A 19,222-nucleotide genomic window follows, 5' to 3' on the forward strand; every position below is an offset into this window, starting at 1 on the left:
GGCAAGTAACTGCCTTTTTTGCTCACAAAAGACAAATGCGTGAGCCCCATCTCATCATGCAGTTGGCATCTCTTATCTAATGGTGATCTCACCCGGGCTGGAGAAGACAGTGAGCTCCCACTGCCCATCTGTGGATTGATCTCTCTGCTGGGAGGCAACCAGAAAAAAACCCAGCGACTAACTGGGCTTATTTCTGTGTGCAGATATTCGTCCAGCACAACTTGGACGAAGATCAACTAATTTTACAGCAAGCCAGAATGTCTTCAGATGGAAATGGCTTTTGAATTCTGCGCTTTGTTTAAAGGCGAAATGCTTTATTACCAATTGCCAAAGCCCCAAGCCATGCTCAGCTCCGCAGAGCTTCAAAATATTTTTCCGCTTGTTGATGCTGTGCTTTGCCCTTTAACGAAAGCCAGGTGCCGGCGAAGCTCAGAGTTAACAGGGCGGCTCATCCCAACCTGGCCAGTTCAGACTGCCTTACCCTGCCCAAGCCACAGCTTGCTAAAAACAAATGCATAAAGAAAAGGTTGTGCTTAGAACAGCCCAGGTAATTGTTCTTCTCTTGCAAAAGCTACAGTGAAATTAATGTTTTATTTATGTTGGTTTTTTCCCATGTTTTCATTAAATAACAAAGCACACAAACTTTGCTTTTTAGCAAAAACATCTGCTATTTGGGTGTGTGTGTGAAGATTTTTGATCTACCAAAAAAATCACCTCCAACCAAAGGGAAGCCAAATTATCCCACTGAAAAATACACTGTCCCTATTTTATTTAGGGTCTGATGCTGTTGCCATAGTGGATGTATGTGGGCAGCCTTTCCAGCCAAGAAATGGTTTTCTTAATGAACCAACTCTCTTCAAATCTACATGCGTATCCTGAAATACGTGAGAGGAGAATTAGGGAAACCAGTCTTAAAGAAGATCATCATTGCGTCCTTAGGAAACTCTCAATTTACTCGGTTATGGAACCAAACCCTTGCATAGATCAACAGGTTTTGTCCTGCAACACACTTTTTTCCCCCCGTGCCTGGCATGCTGCGGAGCGAGTGAAGCGAACAAGTGACCCGAAGACACTTTTAATCCTTTTTTTTAATGTATAACAGTTATGCCTGAGTTACAGAGAGACACCTACAGGCAGCAGGTAGTTAAAGCAAATACCAGTTTCTCTTTCTACTATACTACTCCATATAGCTGAATAAATTATGGTGCGATTATATATATACACACACGCCGGCAGGCACGCACGCGCACGCACACATACTCACACGCAGGCACACACATGGAGCAAAATGGCTATGAGGCAAACACAGAAGCAACATATCCGCAGTTACTAGGAATAAGGAATGTCCTATAGTGCTATGTAGATATTCCCCAGGCGGGTATATGGAGGTGTTAGGGATGACGGGTTAGAAGCATTAAATACACAAAGTCTCTGAGCGACAGGAGCCAAATCTGCTGAGTTACTGGGCACAGTGAGAAAACGTCCATCGTGGTCTCAGGACGGCGCCGAGAGGTGAAGGCAGCGGTGCGGGAGGGGAAAGAAACCCCCTCGCCGGCTTTGCTTTCCCCCGAGGATGTCAGTTCTTGTTCGCAGGCATGGAAGAAACGTCGACCTGAGAGAACGTCTCTTGAGTGCGTCCCGTAGCTTGCTGGTTGGCGTGTGCGAGGTGCAGCACGGTTTTGGGATTCCCAGGCACCCTCAGAGTCACCGGTAGTAACTGCTCAGTCCCCACTCGGTCCGCTTCGAGCGACCGCGACCACGCGCTCTTCGGGGTCCCACTGTCCATCGCTTGTCTGCTGCCCGTTGCTACTCTTCCACGCTTGGTTTTGTTTCGCCTTCAAGGCACCTCCCTGTTCTGTCCCCCCTCCCCGTCCCACCCCCTGAGTTTGTCTCTTCTCAGCAGAACCGAGCTTGGCGATCCATAAAACAAAACGAAACGAAAAAATACTTGGACTTTCATACATGAACGTACCTTAAAACAAAACAAAGAAACCGAAAAAAAAAAAAAAAGAAATCCCCAAATCAACCCATCCCACCCCAAAGATGCTGGAATGTATTTTGAAAACACACGATAGGCAAATTTCTACAGTTCGCGCCCCCCCCTCCCCTTTTTCTTTAACTAGCACGGCACTCACTGTGTTTTTAGTTATAAAAAAATGTCAACTTTCTATAAACATACAGCACATGACCAAATTTCCACCTAATGTACAAAGTGCGACCACGAGGGAAAGGTCAGAGAATAGCTATTTGCGCTAGCACGGGGCGTTTTTCATATTCCTCTAAGAACTCTATTTACAGCAGTGCCCGGGTGTTCAGGGACTTTCTGGTGAAGGTAACTGGCCAACTTTGGGGGACTTTTTACTTCCAGGGTCCCGCACTCTGGATCTGAGCTCAGCTAAAGTCCTCCTTAAGGACGCACTCGCTCCTAGGACCAACTGTCCGCAGTCCGGGGCCGCTGGGCAGGCGGGCGGCTCTGTGCGTGCGTATTCCCCCCCACGCACCAGGGAACATGAGAAAATAACGGTGGGGAGAAGAGAGCTGACAGGTCTTTGCTAGCGGGAGCAGCAGACAAGCAATTCTCATCGCAAACTGAAGCTTTCCATCTAGTTTAGCAGGCAGCCAGGAATGCATTTGGTCAGGAGTGGTGCTGAGTAATCGCGATATAAAGCACCGGGGATACGACAAAGGATTTCAAACGCCCAGGTCAGACACGGGACCGACAATCACTGTCTACAAATTCATTTCCCAGGAGCAAGGAGATGCACCGGGCTGGAGATCTGAAGGTGCTCCCAAACCGGGTGGTTATCATCATTTGGCCTCTCGTTAAATACTGTTTGTAGCATGCAAGAAAATCATACGCTCTGCTGTTTCTGCAGTCAGTTCAGAACGATACTGAGACACAGGAGCAAATTCAAACAGGTTTTCAGTCATTAATCTCTAGGGCAGTGTCTATCAGAGACACCCTTGCTTTCGCCCTTGATCCCCCGGTTTGGATGTGGCTGAAGGTTGCTGTTCTCGGGAAGGACATTTAAGCCAGGACTGGAATTCGAAAGGGAATTCTTCCTCGTATCAGATCTAAAGCAAAGCCAACAGAAAACAGCGTCTTTTGTTTCTTTTCCAGAGCTCCAACTGGCACAAAGCAGGGAGAGTGCTCCAGATAACGCTACTGGTCCGATGCATTTTGGCTCTGCAGTCACCTCAAGGAAAGCAGTACCTTTGGCCTCACCTATTCATCCAGCTGTAGGTGCTGTATTTTGCCCTGAGAAAGGAATTGAGGAATGCAAGCTTCAAGTGCTTCAGAAGTTTTGTGGTCCAAGGAACGTCTTCTGCGGTTAGAGGGAGGCTTTACGAGCAACACAGCTGGACAAGCAGAGACCGAATCAGGACTCTGTGGCATAAATGATGGTGATACACTCTCTGGATGCAGTTGTCACCCTTCCAGCTCCAGCACAGAAACGTGCATGTGAGTGTGAGAGGCAGAATGGTCAAGCCTGGGTATTAATATGCTTTTAGGAATGTAGAGCAGGCTCTGTCACACCCGTAAAGCAAAGCTGATGAAAGCCATATGTGGTATCTGATAGGATGCTGAGCAACATAAGAAGCAAAACTCTGCTTTGGTCAGAACAGGTACTTGCCCACATGGCTCAAGAGAAAGCAGCTCGGTGGCTCATGATAAATGATTTTGGGGCAAGGCAGGGGATAGGTCCCCAGAAAAATGTTGTTTCAGCTGCAAAAACAGGATCAGATTGTTTGCAAAGAAGCGAGGAAGCAGCAGCAACAGAAGAGGGCACAGGAGAAGTGTCTCCTGTAACAACCTGGCCCTAGCAGGCATATACTAGACCAGAACTCATGTGCTTCCCCATTATAGTCAGTGGACAAAAGCAGACACTCGTCATCCTAAAGCAGACATAAAAAATACACTGAAAATGCCAACCCTTGACTGTGAAAGGAGCCTAGAGTGACCGGCTCATACAGGTGTGCACATTGTAGATCACCTAAACTCAAATGGGATACGTCTCTCCCTTAAGTCCCAAGCTCTCCCAACGCTGCTGAAAGTGTGTATTATAACTAACGCTCTATACAACACTTTATATACTGCCTGTTGCCAGTTTTTTCAACATTGGACTTTATAATAATCAGCTGCTGGCTGGCACAGATTCGGTGCATCAGGGCGGTGATTTCCGTGGCAGCATTCCTCATCCTCTCCAGGTCAAACCTCAGCGTGTTCTTGAAACGAGCTCTCCCAACACAGGAAGAAGAGGGAAAGAGAGTCTGTAACGTTAGAGATCTGCTTAAGAATCACCAGGGATCATTACCGCATCCAAAAGGGAAACTATTTAAAAACCCTTGTGGTTCATGACTTAGCAATAACCTCTTATTGTTGACTGCTTTTATCTGAGCAATGTGATGAGCAGAATCATGAGCCGATACAAAAGCGAGAGCACTGGCTGCTACAGAAAAGGGGGGTGATAAATCCAGAGAACAAGATCTGGCTTAGAGCGAGAGAGGCTCCAGCACTGAAACAGAAAGCAGAGAGAAGGAACGGTGAGATCAAACTGTACAGAACAGCACACGAAATGCCGGGGTGGGGGAAGAGCTGGGAGGGTGGCGAGGGGCAAGCATCTCTCCTGGGAGCTAGAGGATGAAGAGTGCCATCGGTAAGGTGTACGATCCTTTTCTCTGCAGTACAAGTAGGTGCAACGTTGTGGCTGAGGGCACCTTTTCTTCCTAGCTGCAATTCAAGACAGACTCTTCAGGTCGTCTCCTCGCCGTGACTCCAAATCCACATCCCATCCCTCAGCGGGAGGCAGCTGTGAGGAAGCACCTTTAGAATGAGCACCATTTCTTTCAGTTGGCCCCTTACTTGTAGAAGAACCTGGCTTTGCAGACTGGCCCCTCCGAACAGGCATCTAACATCTTCTGACTCTTCCCTCTCCTGTCTTTGCTCTCCCGGCCAGCCTCTCGCCCCCTTCGCGGGTGCTGCATGAAGGAAGGGCCTCTGACAGCCCTCGCCCTTCTGGACTGGGTGGGCAAAAGCTCCGACGTGATCAGATGCATCTCGTGCCCTTCCTCTGTGCACCCAAGGCCAGCGTTTGCTATCACATCTCCTGCTGCTGCTACCTGATGCCAATGTCTTTTCAGTGATAATCAGGTCTAACTTGGTCCCTAGGAGGAAAAGTAAATGTTGCTCCCGCCTGTGCCCAGAATCTCCAGTCCTCATGCAGCAATTTACATTTACACTTTCCAAAGGTCCAGGCTGGACGGACTTACATCTTGCCCCTGCTTAGCAGCAATCTGGCCTGCTTCGGCCCTGCTTTGGGAAGCCATCAGGGAGAACAGAAGGGTAGCGTAGGGTGGGGAAATTGGCTGTCATTTTAATTTATGTCTATGATTTTTTTGTTTGTTTTTGTGTGTTTTTTTTTAAACAAGTTCTTCTATTTGGTCCATAGGTCTTCTGTGGTCCTGAACTGTATCACCCTTAACGATCAGCTTGGTTACTCCTTCCTATACAACATTCACCAAATTTACAGCAATGAAAAGAAAAGGAAACGAAATGAAACATTTCTTTTTTTACAAAGCAAAAAAGATCAATTTGGCTTGGACTATGCCAACTACCTAGATCAATGGAAAGTCCTTAAGTGTGGGCAAAATGCCATTCCGGCCAGGTAGGTTAGAGGGAGGGCACGGACTCAGGGTTAATAAATGTACCCAACCCGTCGTCTCTGGCCACGGGAGGAGTCAGGTCACAGAGGCCAGGCACGCCTCTGAGGAGAGTGCTCGGTGAGGAGCCGGATACTTGGAGAGCCCTCCCCCTCTTTCCCGTCTCCTCCGCAGCTCAAGCTGGTGCTAGCTGGAAGGGAATTGGGAAGGAGGAGGGTCCGGGTACAGGTAGATCCCTGGAAGGCTGGTGGTGTTTTCTGCAGTGGTACCAAGTTGCTGGAGTGGGTTGTTGGCACAGTCGGACTCTTCAGTAAGCTTGGCCTGTCTCTACTGGTAGGAGGCCCAGAACGGCTGAATGTTCTCCCAGCTTCATCCTACGCTGTGTAGACAGGCTCACGTTCTTGGCCAAATAATCAACAGCGGCTGAAGAGGAGGGAAAAAAAAGGAGGGTAAGAAAACAACACAACACGAGGATTAGGATTTGGTGGAAATGAGGCATTTGGCACCAAAGAGTGTAACCAATGGACCCTGCAGACTGACTCTGAGAAACAGAAGCCTAATGCAGTGGTTGTCACAGACACGAGAGCCCTGTTGCACAGGCAATGACAGCTACACCTTGGGAAGAGCATGAACAGACGACGGTCCTGCTGGAGCAGCCTGACAGGACAGATCCCGCTGGGTTTAAGTGCAGCTGTGGTGTGCAGACAACTCCGCACATACTGCTGCAGTCCCTCGAATCTCTCTGTGGACCTACTGAAAACAGAGAGACGTCTGTCACGGAAAATGGTGTTTCCAGGGGAGCTGCCTGACGACGAGCCTCAACAGAAAGCCGGTGGGATGAGCCTTCAGCCCTCACCTCCCTGTGTCATCTCCCGGCTGCGAAGCCAACTGCTGCTCTCAGCGATGCCAGGGTACATGATGCCGGAGATTTCAGTGGGACCTCACCTGTCTGGACGGGGTTTGACTGACTCACCCACTGTGTGCCGACTCATCTCCGACAGTTCTGCTGCCTGCCTTCATCCACCCTTCCGAAGGGAAACCGCTCTGCTCATCTCCATCCTCGCGAGAAACATAGCAACAACTCTCGAGGCGATGCGGGAACCTGTATCCCAGCTCGACTGATTGCCCCATGGTCTGAGGGGGAAGAGGACTGGGGCAGGATGGTGACATTGCTCATTAGCTGAGCTTCAGTCAAAGTCTCTCTCTTTCGCTAGCTTTAATGTCTCAAATTAGATTAATAAGGAGCTGGCAGGAGATGTACAATCGGTGCCAATGAGTAAACAAATTTCAGCCATCAACGTCTTGTCAGACGCCTGCCCCAAAGGAGGTCCCTTCCAGACACAAATTCTTATTAGACTTGTCATATCTATTAGAATTCCTTTCACGCTTCTGCGTTCCATCACCGGCATCATTAACACAGCTCCGGCCTTTGGGAACCGCAAGGACCACATTAATCTGGCATCTCTGCTCCACACCGGCTGGGACAGCGCAGACTGTGTAAGCACTCGCAGGCTGGCACGCGGGAAGCAAGGGGACTGGGCACAGGGCACGTTACACAGATGCGCGCAGGGCTGAAGGGAGGCCTGCCGGGGAGCGCAGTTTCGGCAGGCATCAGAGTCCGAAGGGACCTGAATTAGGAAGCCGGAGATGGCACGCTGCCTGGCGCGCCTCATGGACTGGGATCCTGGAGCAGCTTGTCTCGAGTGCCGGGCTCTGTAAAGCTGTGCTGTGGTGCCTCTAGCTTCAGGGGATGTGCACGTAGGAGCAGAGGCTGGAAAAGACCCCAAGTTGTGGCTCTTGTCCAGACTTTATCAGCTCGCTCCCCTGATATTTCAGGTAGCCACATTACGTAACGTCTTTGAGAGGCTGGAGGTGCAGGCTGGGCTAGAAGAGCAAATTCCCTCGTCAGACATGTCGGGCCTGTGCATGCGCGTGTGGTTTTTGTGCCTCTGCTGTCGCGTATCTGTCTTTGTGCCTGCTCCACCTGCATGTTGGTACCTACGCTCGGGGTGAATTCAGATGTACACTCAGGAAAGCAGGGAGAGCAGGGCGAATGGTCAGAGCTGCTCATCCTGTTCTGGGCACATCCAGCAAAGGAAACCTGGTGACAACGCCATCCCCCTAAAAAAAGCTCCGGACATTGCATTTTGTGCCTGTGGGAAGAGTTCAAAAGCACCAGCGCAGCTCACGCCAGAAGCCAAAGGCATGTTTTGCTGGCTTAACACAGTGAAAGCCAAACCAAAAGGAGAAACATATCAAATGTGCTGTGTGCTTATTTGCTTTTGTGAGAGTGAAAGTGTGTACGCGTGAGTGTTTCTAAAACAGAGAAAGAGAAGGAGACATGGGAAGAGAAAGATATCCTCTGCAGGCCAGGTCCAAAGTCTACTGAAGCTAGAGAGCTCTCCATCACGTCCTGGCCGAGCCCTGATTATGTCCTCTGTTATACAGAGCCTACCCTCACCTCATTTTTATTACATCACAACGTTCACTAAAAAAGGTTTTGATAATTTTTTGCCATGTCAGTACGATGAAGAAACAAACGATTTGAACTGAACATCAATAAATAGCTTTTGTGGAGGTCACCTCACATTGATCAGCACTTAACATTTAAAAAGAAGGAGTAAAGAATTAAAAAGCAAGGGAATTAAAAATATTGGCTAAATACAACATGCACTGAGAAAGGCTTTATCTGTAGGATTTGCCATCATGCTGTGTGTGACTCCAGTTCCCTGTGCGGGGAATCACTGAGGATGGTGTGTGTATAGAGGTTCTCACCTACCTTCATTGCCCCAGCCGGAGGAATGCCTTCATGACTTGCTACCTGGATGTCTCTGGGCACTGGGACACATCTGGACTTACTCTAGCGACCATGCAAGACTTGCTGCTGGGCACAGAACATCTGGCAGCCTGGATTCTCGTGACTACTAACAGGAAAACATGCCCGCTCCAAACCAAGCCCAGTGGACTGAACCCTAATCTCAGATCTGCACTTCTAAATCGAACGGGTGTTCAGCAGAAAAGAGGGAGCTGTGTGACACAAATCAGGAAAGGGGGGCAAGCAAGGCTGGGCGAACAGTTTTTCATGAGCACAAGGAGAGGCCCAAGTAAAAATTCCTGCAGCAAACCAAGACAAACCCTTCTTTCTCTTTCCCTCTCCTTTGCTGGTTTCTCTCTCTCAGAAAATTTAGTTTGTCCTCCTTATTTTATTTTTTACACACATGGGTGTGACTAACGTCTTGCCCAAGGGAATCTTTATTGGAAATACATGGTATTGGAATTTGTTTAAGATTTTTATCAATAGCACGTGTGTCCAGCCTCACATCCAGAAGCGAGGGGAAGGTCAAGGGGTCACAGATCAAACTCCCGAAAAACAAAAAAAGGAGGGGTGGGGGAAAGCTGCTATTGATCCCGTCTGCCGCCACAGCCGGTTCTCATTTAGCTGTAGAAGTTAAAGACATTAAAGGGCTGTGACGGAGAGAGGAATAAAAAGCCACAGCCAAATGGAAGGAAAGGTCACTGAGGACAAGCTATGGGCAAGCAGGAGCACTCCCGGAGGAAGAGGATGCACCTTTAACCCTCCGCGGATCACTCTCTCACAACACCACACTTATTATTAGTTTAACACCGGCAGGTGAGCCCTTTGCCAGGCTCGCTGGTGTTTTTGTGACCCAGCCATTCGGGAGGAGGAACAGACCCTCCCAGGCAAGGCCTTTCGGGTCTGGCGTTTGGGTTCAGGGTTACAACTCCAGCCTCACTCCAGCTTTCTTAGAGCCAAGCCTAGCTGACAGGGATTGGCTTAACGGCTTTTGTGGCAAAGCTGCTGAGTGTGGACCCGGCCCATACCTCTTGGAGGGCACAGAAGGAAGTGACACATACTGCTCTGCATCACTAAGTGATGCTTTAAAATCCCAGCTTTCCTTTGGCTGAGGCAGGGTGAACATTTTGCAGGGCTTTTGGAGAAGCAAGAATTAGAGAGGGAAAAGGAGAGAGGTCTGGAAATGCTTGTCCTTCTTTTCTAATAGAAATGTTTTCCCTGAAACCTTTTATTCAGGACTTTTGAAATGGACTGCAAGGGTGTTGGGGAGGCAGTATGGAGCAAGCTGCACCTATGTCTGGTGACTAGATTCCCTTTCTCTCTCTAGATAGACAGAGGTTCATGGGAATCCACTCCGAGATAAAATCCGTACCTTGTTAGATCCCTCCCTCTCTTCTCCTGCTCCCTGTGCAGAGGGGATACATTCAGCAGACTCTCCAGCTCAACAGATACTCACTTTGTCCGTATTGTCCATACTGGTAGCCAGCCACCGGGTCCACGCTGTAACTGGTGGTGCTGTAGGTGGGAGGACAGTAAGACTGTGAAGTCGGGAGGCTGTCCACGGACTTGATGGAGTCGCTCCGCTGGCTGCAGCTGGCGGAGATGGAGTTGGTGGTGTCCAAGCCACCGTGAAGGGGAGAGATGGAGAAGTCAGCCTGGGGCTGCGGAGGAACCCCGCTGGGGTTGCTCAGAATGCTCATCACCTGGAGAAGCACAAGAGACGACAAGTCAACGGGCGGAGGAGAAACGAAAGCCTGCAGCTGCCTTCATGCATACCAGGGAGAGCCAGTCTACATAGAGTGGTGCTTACATCAGCCTGGGTTTGGCCAGGCTGGAGAATGAAGGCCTACTTCCAGCTAATAAGGACAGACAGACCTCGTGGAGGGCTTCCCTATGCCTAACGCTTTATTTGGAAGACCTTGAAAGGGATAATTGAGAAGTTTACTCTTCATGGCACACTCGGTCTTTGGTCTTTCTTTGCTGACCTGCCAAATACAACAGCAGCTAGTGCTAATTTCCCATCAGTCTGACCACCGAGATCACTAGCTGTGCTTTTCAGAACGAACACTGGACTAAACCAGGACCAAGCCTGGGAAGGGCCGGTATTAATGTGAGAAGTCAGACCCAACGACCAGAACGGTCCCTTCTTATCCTAAAAAGTTGGGATAATTTTTCCAAGAACCAGCCTGTGATGTGCAATGCAGACCCACTTAAGGACTCAAATGCCAAAGTCCTCTTTACCCCCGAATGTCTGTAAGTGAAAGGATTACAGGTCCTGGTTCAGCTCATTTCAATATAACTCTTGCTTTTAAAACGTAATTAAATCTGCACACAAGCGATCTTCCTGCTTTGAGACCCGAAACAGATGAACTTAAGGTTTTGTTTTCCTTTGCAGCAAAAATGCCAGATTTGTTCTTGAGGGTGAGCTTGGGGTAAGCCACTGCCCACAGGCCTTCGCGCAAGGCCCCTGTTCCTGCTAGCGCTTTAATGCAATTGCCTTCTGCCATCGGCAAAATTACCGCGGGGTTGCCAAGCCGAGAGCGTAAAGAGTTTGCACAAGTGGGGCTGCGGCGAGGGAAGGGGGGGAGCCTGGGATGTGCCTCGGTTGCCGCAGGCTGAGGGCAGCTCGCGGCATTGTGCCGGGGAAGGGCGGAGGGAGAGGGGACAGCCCGGCACCTCGGGGGGCCGCGACGGCGCTCAGATGCTGAACCGCTGAAAATCTCCGAATTTAGCATAACCTTATTGACATCAATTAAAGTGGCAAATTGGAAATATTTGGAGCCTGGCAAGTGGTAAAATGAGCCCTTTATCCCCCACCAGCGGCCTGGTGAGCTATTGTGCGGAGGAGACATTCCCTGGAAGGACACAAGAGGGGTTGTATAGAGCGGCTTCTCCCCTTCCTGCTCACCCCGACACCTTCCTCGTCCCCTCCTCCCTCACCTTCCTGCCCGAGCGGCGGCTTAGGCTGAATGACGGGCCACTCGCTGGCCTTTGCTTTCTAAAGCTTCTCCTCCCCCCGGAAGGACTCAGGAGTCCCGCAAAGGCGCTTTTCCCTTGATGTAATGCCACCTCCCGCCTCAGCCGGCCTAAGACCCTTCTCGGGCATTTGTGCGCGCGCGGAATTCGCAGCGCAGGGATGGCCGGACCCCTGCGGAGGAGGAGGAGGTGGCAGGGAGGTCCTGGCGAGGGGGGTAGTTAAAAAGCCTGGAAAATCGGCATAGCCCCCACCACTGGGTTTGTCTGCAGTGCGGCACAGAAACACAGACACTAGCTTTAAACAAGCTAAGTGAAAGCAGTGCAGCGGTGGCGGCTCAGACGGGGCTCGTTTACCCTTTTCTCCTTCAGGTTTTTCAGCCTGCACTGAGCTTAGATCGGCAGCAGCTAGTTTGCCCCCGGTCCCCAAAACTCAAACCTCGTTCAGCTGGCTCTGCGCTGCAGGGCCCACTGCGGTCCAGACAGGGCCAAATTGCCTGCAGCTTTCCAGGGCCGCTTTGCACAGCGATCACCCTCTCTGCCTCGAGGCTTGCGCAGTGGGGAAGCCATGGGAGGGCAGCCAGAAGGCAGGTTTTCCAGCTGCAAAATTTGCAACCTTCCTCCAAAGCTGGCTCAGGAACTTTGATCTGGCTCAACTACAAATTTGCCTTCTCTGTCCCTCGGTCGCACCGGCTGCAGACATCCCTCACGGCTTCAGCGTCCCCTCAGCGCTAGGTGTTACGTACACCCCGCGCCACTTCGCCCTGACGCATATCCAGGACGCGTGCGCATACGGCAGCCACGACACATTATTGCATTTCATTCACAAGTAGAATCAGATGTTTAAAACAATAAACATGCTTCCTACACGCGCAGATGCTGCCATGAGCTATTTTTGGAAAGCTCCAGCTCGGCCAGCGCAAAGCAAGGAGGTTTCCGCCTCGCCTGCTGCTCCTCCCTGAGCTGTCCAGGTCTTGCAGTGCTGCTCGGCTGGGGATCTGCTGTCGCGCAGCAAATCCACGCAGGCTCGGCAAGAAATCACCCGCAATAAAACACAGGCCAAGTGGAACCACTTAGAGGCTGAAGGCTTCTCAAACGCTCTTCCTCGTGGCCATCTCCCCAAAGCAGTCAGCTGCTTTATATGACTCAGGGAAAATGAAAGGGTCTTAATGCAAGCAGAAGCCGTATTAACACTTCCACTACGGCCCCTTTTAGAAAGAAAGAGCGATGTAAAGCAACTTTTATAAATGAAACCCAGATTTGCACTCTTCAAACTCGGAGAAGCTGAGACTAGAGAAGATGCTTGCACAAATCCTACCAAAGACAGTAATTGGCTTTAATCAGTCATAATCGAGACTGTTTTTAATCCCAGCTCTGCTGCTGACTTGCAAGAGCTCATGCAAGTCACTTGAGCTAGGACTCACCGCAACTAACCTCAGCCACGCGAAGGTAAGTTTCTAGCCTTTCCGAATCCTCCGGAATCCCTGTACGGAGAGACCGGCCCTTCTGAAGGACAATTTGTCCCATCCTGAGACCCACTTCTGAAAAAGATGGGCCGAATTTCCCTCCGGAAATCCGCAGTGGATCCACAGAAGGATGCCGACATTTCATCACGACACCAGGCTGCTGAGCGGACACGTAACCGTACAGAGGTTTGAAGGGGGGGTGGAAGGCGGCTGAGGGACCTGCATCCCTGGCGGAAGCTCCCATCGCGGTGGCACGGCCTGCGTTACGGATTAGCTCGGTCAACACGTGGAGTTCAGCTCCCTGCGAGGCTACAGGCCGCGGCGCTCGAGCGAGACAGCAACCCCAGAGGCCTCTGCTCCCTCTTCGGCAACCCTGACCGCGGGAAATGCCTCTTCCAGGTACGCTGTGAGCAATTTGGGACGGGGCTCCCCCGAGACTCCATTTGCACAGCTTCATCAGAGGATGGCATCCCATCTCCCCCACCCCAGGACGTCAACGTATTACAAATAACAAGAGTGAACTAGAGATTTCCGCTCCCCCTTTGCTGTACAGCCACCCAGCACGGATAACCCTGCACAAGCCCTGCAGCCTCGGTGCGCCGGCGTTACCTGAGTTCTTGTTTCAGCTGGATAAACTCGTTTTCCAGCCAACTTTTGAACTTAGGGAAGTCTGGGGCATCTGGAGAAATCCCTTCCTCAAGAATGCAAAGTCCTTTTACTTTCTCTTTTTGACCTTGCTTTCTTATAATTTATTACTTCTTGGTACATTATCATCACTAACTAAAAATCAATACCCACTTCACATCTGTAAGGTTTTATCTGGAGGGAAATCTGCTACCTGTCAATCACAGTGATTGACAGCCTTCCCTTTCCCCTCCCTCTCATCAGTTGTCTCTCTCCCTTTCCCCATCTCCTCTTCCGTTGCTGCTGTCCCAAATCAGTCACAGGCTTGGCGTGAGCTCGCACTTCAGGGTAAGTCAATAACAGCCACGATGCTACGAGTCTTTGGCCCCGTTTCCACCCTTTTAGGAGGTCATTTGTCATGGCGGAGAGGGAGCAGGGGTCCTGCTGTGTTGGGGAGACCAAGGTGACCGCACAAAGGACCCTCCTGGATGAAAGAGGCAGCCCCCCCCCTTGCCTCCTGCTGCTGCCTCCCTCCCCACCCTCATCTCCGCAGCTTCCCCCTGTTCCCCCCCCGGGACGTTTCATCACTCTCTCCCATACTTTAAAAGAAGGGGAGTTTAAAAAATGTAATTAATTCCCTCCATTTCTGAGCTGGCCCTCAGGGCCTCTGGCCATGGAAACTGTAGCAGGGGAAATGTGCACCCTTTATGATAAACGAATGCGGCTTTGGAAAGGGAAGTGCAATTAGGGCCTTCAATCTGTGCAATCAGGCCTCCCGATTTTAGGTTTGGAGGTTGCGGGGGGATGATCGGGCGGGTTGCGGGGGGCAGGAGGGACAGCCCAGAGAGAGCGACAGCATTTTCCGAACTGACCCCTGCTTCTGCGGGTCTCCAGTTTTGGGTGCCCAACGCGACACAGCGCAAAGCATCCAAAAGCAGAGGCCACACTGGAAAACGGCTGCCTTTAGAAAGTGCTGAGGCTGGCTGAGCTCTGGAGAGAGGGAGGATGCAATAACCTGCAACCAGCCGAAGGGTGTTAGCTCCGAAACAGCAGCAGGATTGTCCCAAAGCAACGTAAATTGGATACCAGGAAGAAACTGAAAAGGGAAAACCTGCGGAAGGACCTCCTGGCAGTGGGTACTACTCGTGAGGCTGTGGGAGCATCTTCCTAGGGATGGGGTAGAAATCCCCTCTCTTAGTGAAAGGCTGGAAATGTTATCAGCTGGAATATTTAATACTGAGGCAGACAAAAAGCAGTAGGAAATTTCCTGTTGTGCAGACACTATTTGTAGGCTGAAATCTCTCCACCTCTCTTTTCAGCTTCTGTTGTATCACCATTTGCCTCAGTTAACAGGGAATGGAAAGCCTGATGGAGGCCTGGATAACCATGCTAGGAGACACGTTGGTTATTTTGGTCTTGCTAGCGACATGGAGCAAGTTCCCCTCCGAGTTCCTCCACCGGGGATGGACGCCTCTGTCGTTTGTAGTTAATTCAGCTTTTCCCTTGGGTAGGTCACTCTCTGCTCTCCAAGGCTGTTTTTAGCTACTTCGTAGGGACCCAGCTTAATCTTTGCCATCTTTACTTTGCAACCCGTTCGGCTAATCTTTTCCTTCTCCCTTGCAGAATCCAACCCTTCCTCATATTAATGCTTTTTGATCTCCACGGATTCATTTTCACATGGTGGGAAGAGGAAGAGTAGATTATTTTACACATACATTAAATGGAAACAAAATGAAGAGGTGACTGTAGGACTACTGAAAGCTGAAGAAAGGGTTGGGAGGAGATAAATACAGTTTCCCCAAAGATCTTCACTTGAAAGGAGGATAAATATATGCAAATATGCCCCTAGGTAGGACTAAAATGACTTATGTAGCAATCACTAACACTGCACTCACAAAACCAAGCAATTAATTTTGAATATTTTCTAAATCACTAGGCCCAGCTGAGTTGTATCCCAATATGCCAAATCAATCCAGTAAGTATAGCCATTAAATTTGACTTTGTAATCGGGCCAAGGAGCAGCAGACTACACAGAGCCTCATATTTCTTGCCCCTAGAAAACGTCTGATCCAGGTAACTAACTTTACGTTAGACTTCCGTAAGGGTTACTCCACTGATTCCAAGCACAGTCCTGATTTCATAAGTGAGAAGATGGCCTAACTCCATGCTTCTGTTTTGTTGTGGGTTAAAATATTAAGGAACCTGACGCTACACTCCATCGCCCCAGCTCTACCTCACTGTCTTAATGCAATTACAGGGACACAAGACCAATGAAAACGGCATGGACAGCCTCCGAACGGACTCCATCCAATGCCCGCTGGTCTGAATAGCAGAAGGAATGGAAGCAAGTGTCATAGCCTAGAAGATTTTGTTTTATTTCAACACGATGTTAAATTTAATAAAGCTTTCTAAATGACATTTGAAAAGTCAGGAATGAAATGCAGGTTCCGGTGAGGTAACCTGGTAAATTCAGGTTTAGCCATTAATTTAAATGGGGCATTTGTTTTACTCTACAAGTCGATTATATTATAAAAGACAGTTGAGGTAAAGGGCTTCGTCTAGCCAGGTATTTATAATCCACCCATCAGCATGTTACCTGAGCATTGGACAAGGACTTCTAGTGCTGAAGAGAACAGTGTTATAAATATGAGCCAACACAATCTCACAAGCTTTAGATAATTCCCATTCAACCCAAATTCTTCTGTGAAAGAAGCAGTTAGGCTATTGATTAAGGGAATGCTTATGGTCTTCTCTGACTGGACTTTCTTACAACTCCCGGGGCAGTAGGGCTGAACTGTTTGAATAGAGATAGATAAAATAGAAACCAAAAAAGTTCATCACAAATGGCAAAGGGTTGCTATGGGAGGGCTCCAGGGCTGACCTGACTGCTGTCATATGGCAGAAATACTTCATTTTCGTAACCTTCTGCACTTGAGATGGGGGAGCACGTGGAGACAAGTGAAATGACTCTCCCAAGGCCATACGGAGTGAGTCAGACGCAGAGCCAGGAACAGGACGCAACGTTCCTGAATCCCTTCTGGTGTGCATGGGACAGGTCACACCATATCACCTTTAGAGTGATCGGAAATGGCAGCTACGGCTCTGTGCTTGAAGAGCAGTACAGTTTGCCAGCGAACAGTAAAACCAAAAATATCAGTGCCTTTCAATGACTTAAAACATCTGAGGGGATGTTTCAGTGCCATAGGGAGTGGTCTGGGACACAGCGAGTGAAATGGAGATGAGCATTTGCATCCTAAGATGACCCTGGTCGCTTGATGGATGAAGAACTGCCACGCACTAACGATGGAGAGGGCTTATGGAGTTGTGCTGGTGAGGAGATGGAGTCGGGGTGCAATGGTAAGCTGCGGCAAAGCAGGCCAAGGCAGGCTGCACACGGGGAGGATTAGGAAAAGGCGACGGGAAGTTATTACCTGATTGTTCAAGGCTATGGTGAGGTTCCACCTGGAGCACTGCATCTTGTTTTGGGCACCCTGCTTCTGTAGAGATGTACAAATTACGGAGAAGGTCTAAAGAAAAGTTTCTAAGCTATACAAAAGAAGGGGGAGGTCTTAGCTATAATGATAAGCAAAATTGCTTAAGCCTGGATGGTCGGGGAAAGAGAAAGGGGCTCTTCTTGCGGTGGAAATACCTTAAGAAAACCAGAAGCACCACAGCGTTATACACCCGGTAAGGGCTATGACAAACCTTGCAATAGAAGTGTAATTTGGAGGGGAATGGGGTCGGTATTGCTGCAGATAAGCATTACGTTAAAAACTGCTTGACCTAGAAACATGAGCCACTCTCCCTGAAGTTAGGGCACCAAACTCTACTATCATTTAGATAAAAGCAGACAGAAAAAATTTCATTAGCCTGGATAACCAGAGAGGAAACAAAAAGGCTGCTGTGGGCTATCTAAAGTAAAGGGGCATCCAGTTCTGTGGGTACCGGTTTCATTAACAAGCAAAACCAACACGAGACACGGACTCGCCCCTTCCAGAAGTGAGAGAGACTCAAGCCAAAAGGCTGACTAGCATCTTGCCACGTCGAAGCTTTCAAAGGGGTTTGATTTCCAGGCACGGCTGAGCATCTCCCCTCTGAAAATCAGGCTCCTCAGAGAGGTCCCTAGGTAGGCACTGAGGGAGTATCTGGCCTGCTGCCCTCCCTGGAGCCAGGCTGATTTATCCCAGCTGAGGACCTGGCCTGCTGCGCCCACGTCCATTTTTGAAGGCTGGAGCCCGTGAAGGAGTCTCAATATCCATTAGAGCCGTTGGCTCTAGGATTCCAAAAATAGTTTTCTTGGAGCACTGGAGCTGTTTGTGTTTTGCTACCCCATCTCGTGGTAATTCACCTTGCGTTATGTAAGCACGAGGCTTATGGGCTGGCTCAGCGATCAGCTGTGTCTTTTATACTGCACCTATTTGTCCATTCTCGGGTAAGCTCAGACGTGCTGACGGCAGGCGAGAAAGGAAAAGGTTTGGGGGCTTGATGAGAGATTCAAAATACCCCCAAATAAAGGAACACAAAGATTTGCTGCCAAATCAGCCCTGTATCTATTGCTTCTGCATCTGCCTGATGGGAATAACGGCAGGGTGGGGAGATCACACAGCACAGCTAAGTGATCAGCAAATTAAAACTGTTTTATAAACTTCTGCCATCCCTCACCAAGAGATCTCTCCCTTCAGCTGCTCCAGGCCAGCAGAGATTAACAAAGACAAACCAAAATTCACAGACAGGTCTCCTTCCCCCTCCTCCCTTTCCATTTCTCTCGCTCCCTTTATTTATTTATTTTCAGTTCTCGGCTGAGCTGATCTGTGCTCGCTCACTATCACAACCCCCCGCGGACACTGGTAATGGAGTGCGGGTGCCGACTTACTGCTTCGAAACAAGATTTCCTGAGATCCTTTGAGTCCCCTTCCCGCACCCCCTCCCCTGCTTTTCTCTCCCGCTCCCCCTCTCTTTTTGGAAGCATCTCTAACTGTGAAAGGGAGCTGCACTACAAAGCGTCCCTCGAGTGGCATATCCCAGCCCCAGGCGAAGCTGCTTGGTGCACTGATAGTCCTGCGTATCTGCTCTCGAACTCCTCTCTCTTTTTTTCTCTTCCCCTCCCTCTTTCGCTGATCAATCACGGGCTGTAATCAGTTAAGGTCCAGCTTAACTGCAGTGTAAGATACACCAGTTAAGTCAAGCCAGTGCCTCCAGGGTTCCCATGGTAAATACGGAGAGGTCATGGGGAGATGAAATAACCCTGATAAGTCCGGCAAGTGCAATGCTAGCTAGACCCGCACCAGACACTTAATAACTCGAGCTGGCAAAAGGATGGAAGAAAGAGAAAATCAGAAGCGCTTCATATCGCCAGCTCCTCTGCCACCTCTTCATTTGCTCTCTCAATTCCCAGCTTTCCCAGAGGGGGCTCGGTGCATTTTTTAAGGTATTTTTTCTCTTTCCAGCTTCACCCTAATGCATGGACAATCCAGACCCCGGCTCCTGTCTGGGAGCAGCCTCAGTTGATTTCAGATCTTCTGAGGCTGCTGCAGGGACCAGCTCTTCCAGGCAGAACCTCTTCTTTGCCCACCCCTAGGAAAAGAACAGCTCCTGAATCCAAGGGAAACGCCTTTTGCTGCCCTATATAACGCCATTTGTGCTCCTCTGCAATTTCTTTCTGCTGCTAGGGAGCACTGTGGTA

General features: G+C 49.7%; 1 protein-coding gene and 1 long non-coding RNA gene across 5 annotated transcripts in view; one reads left to right on the forward strand and one right to left on the reverse strand.

Moving 5' to 3' along the window:
* Positions 1-1,070: 1,070 nt before the first annotated feature.
* PAX7 (paired box 7) overlaps positions 1,071-19,222 on the reverse strand; it is a 107,061-nt gene continuing 88,909 nt past the window's right edge. For all 4 annotated transcript variants that reach the window (XM_064497119.1, XM_064497117.1, XM_064497118.1 and 1 more), the window contains exons 8-9: positions 9,933-10,179; positions 1,071-6,084 (exon numbers count right to left, since the gene is read on the reverse strand). In XM_064497119.1, coding sequence (XP_064353189.1) covers positions 5,969-6,084; positions 9,933-10,179 — 363 coding nt within the window. In that variant the 3' untranslated portion in view covers positions 1,071-5,968. The remainder of the gene's footprint in view (positions 6,085-9,932; positions 10,180-19,222) is intronic.
* LOC135330713 (uncharacterized) lies at positions 14,869-15,957 on the forward strand. The gene is made up of 2 exons (XR_010392759.1): positions 14,869-15,046; positions 15,797-15,957. It is a non-coding gene; the product is annotated as an uncharacterized LOC135330713 (long non-coding RNA).

This window comes from Dromaius novaehollandiae, chromosome 24, assembly GCF_036370855.1.
Source record: "Dromaius novaehollandiae isolate bDroNov1 chromosome 24, bDroNov1.hap1, whole genome shotgun sequence".
In the NCBI taxonomy this organism is placed as follows: Eukaryota; Metazoa; Chordata; class Aves; order Casuariiformes; family Dromaiidae; genus Dromaius; species Dromaius novaehollandiae.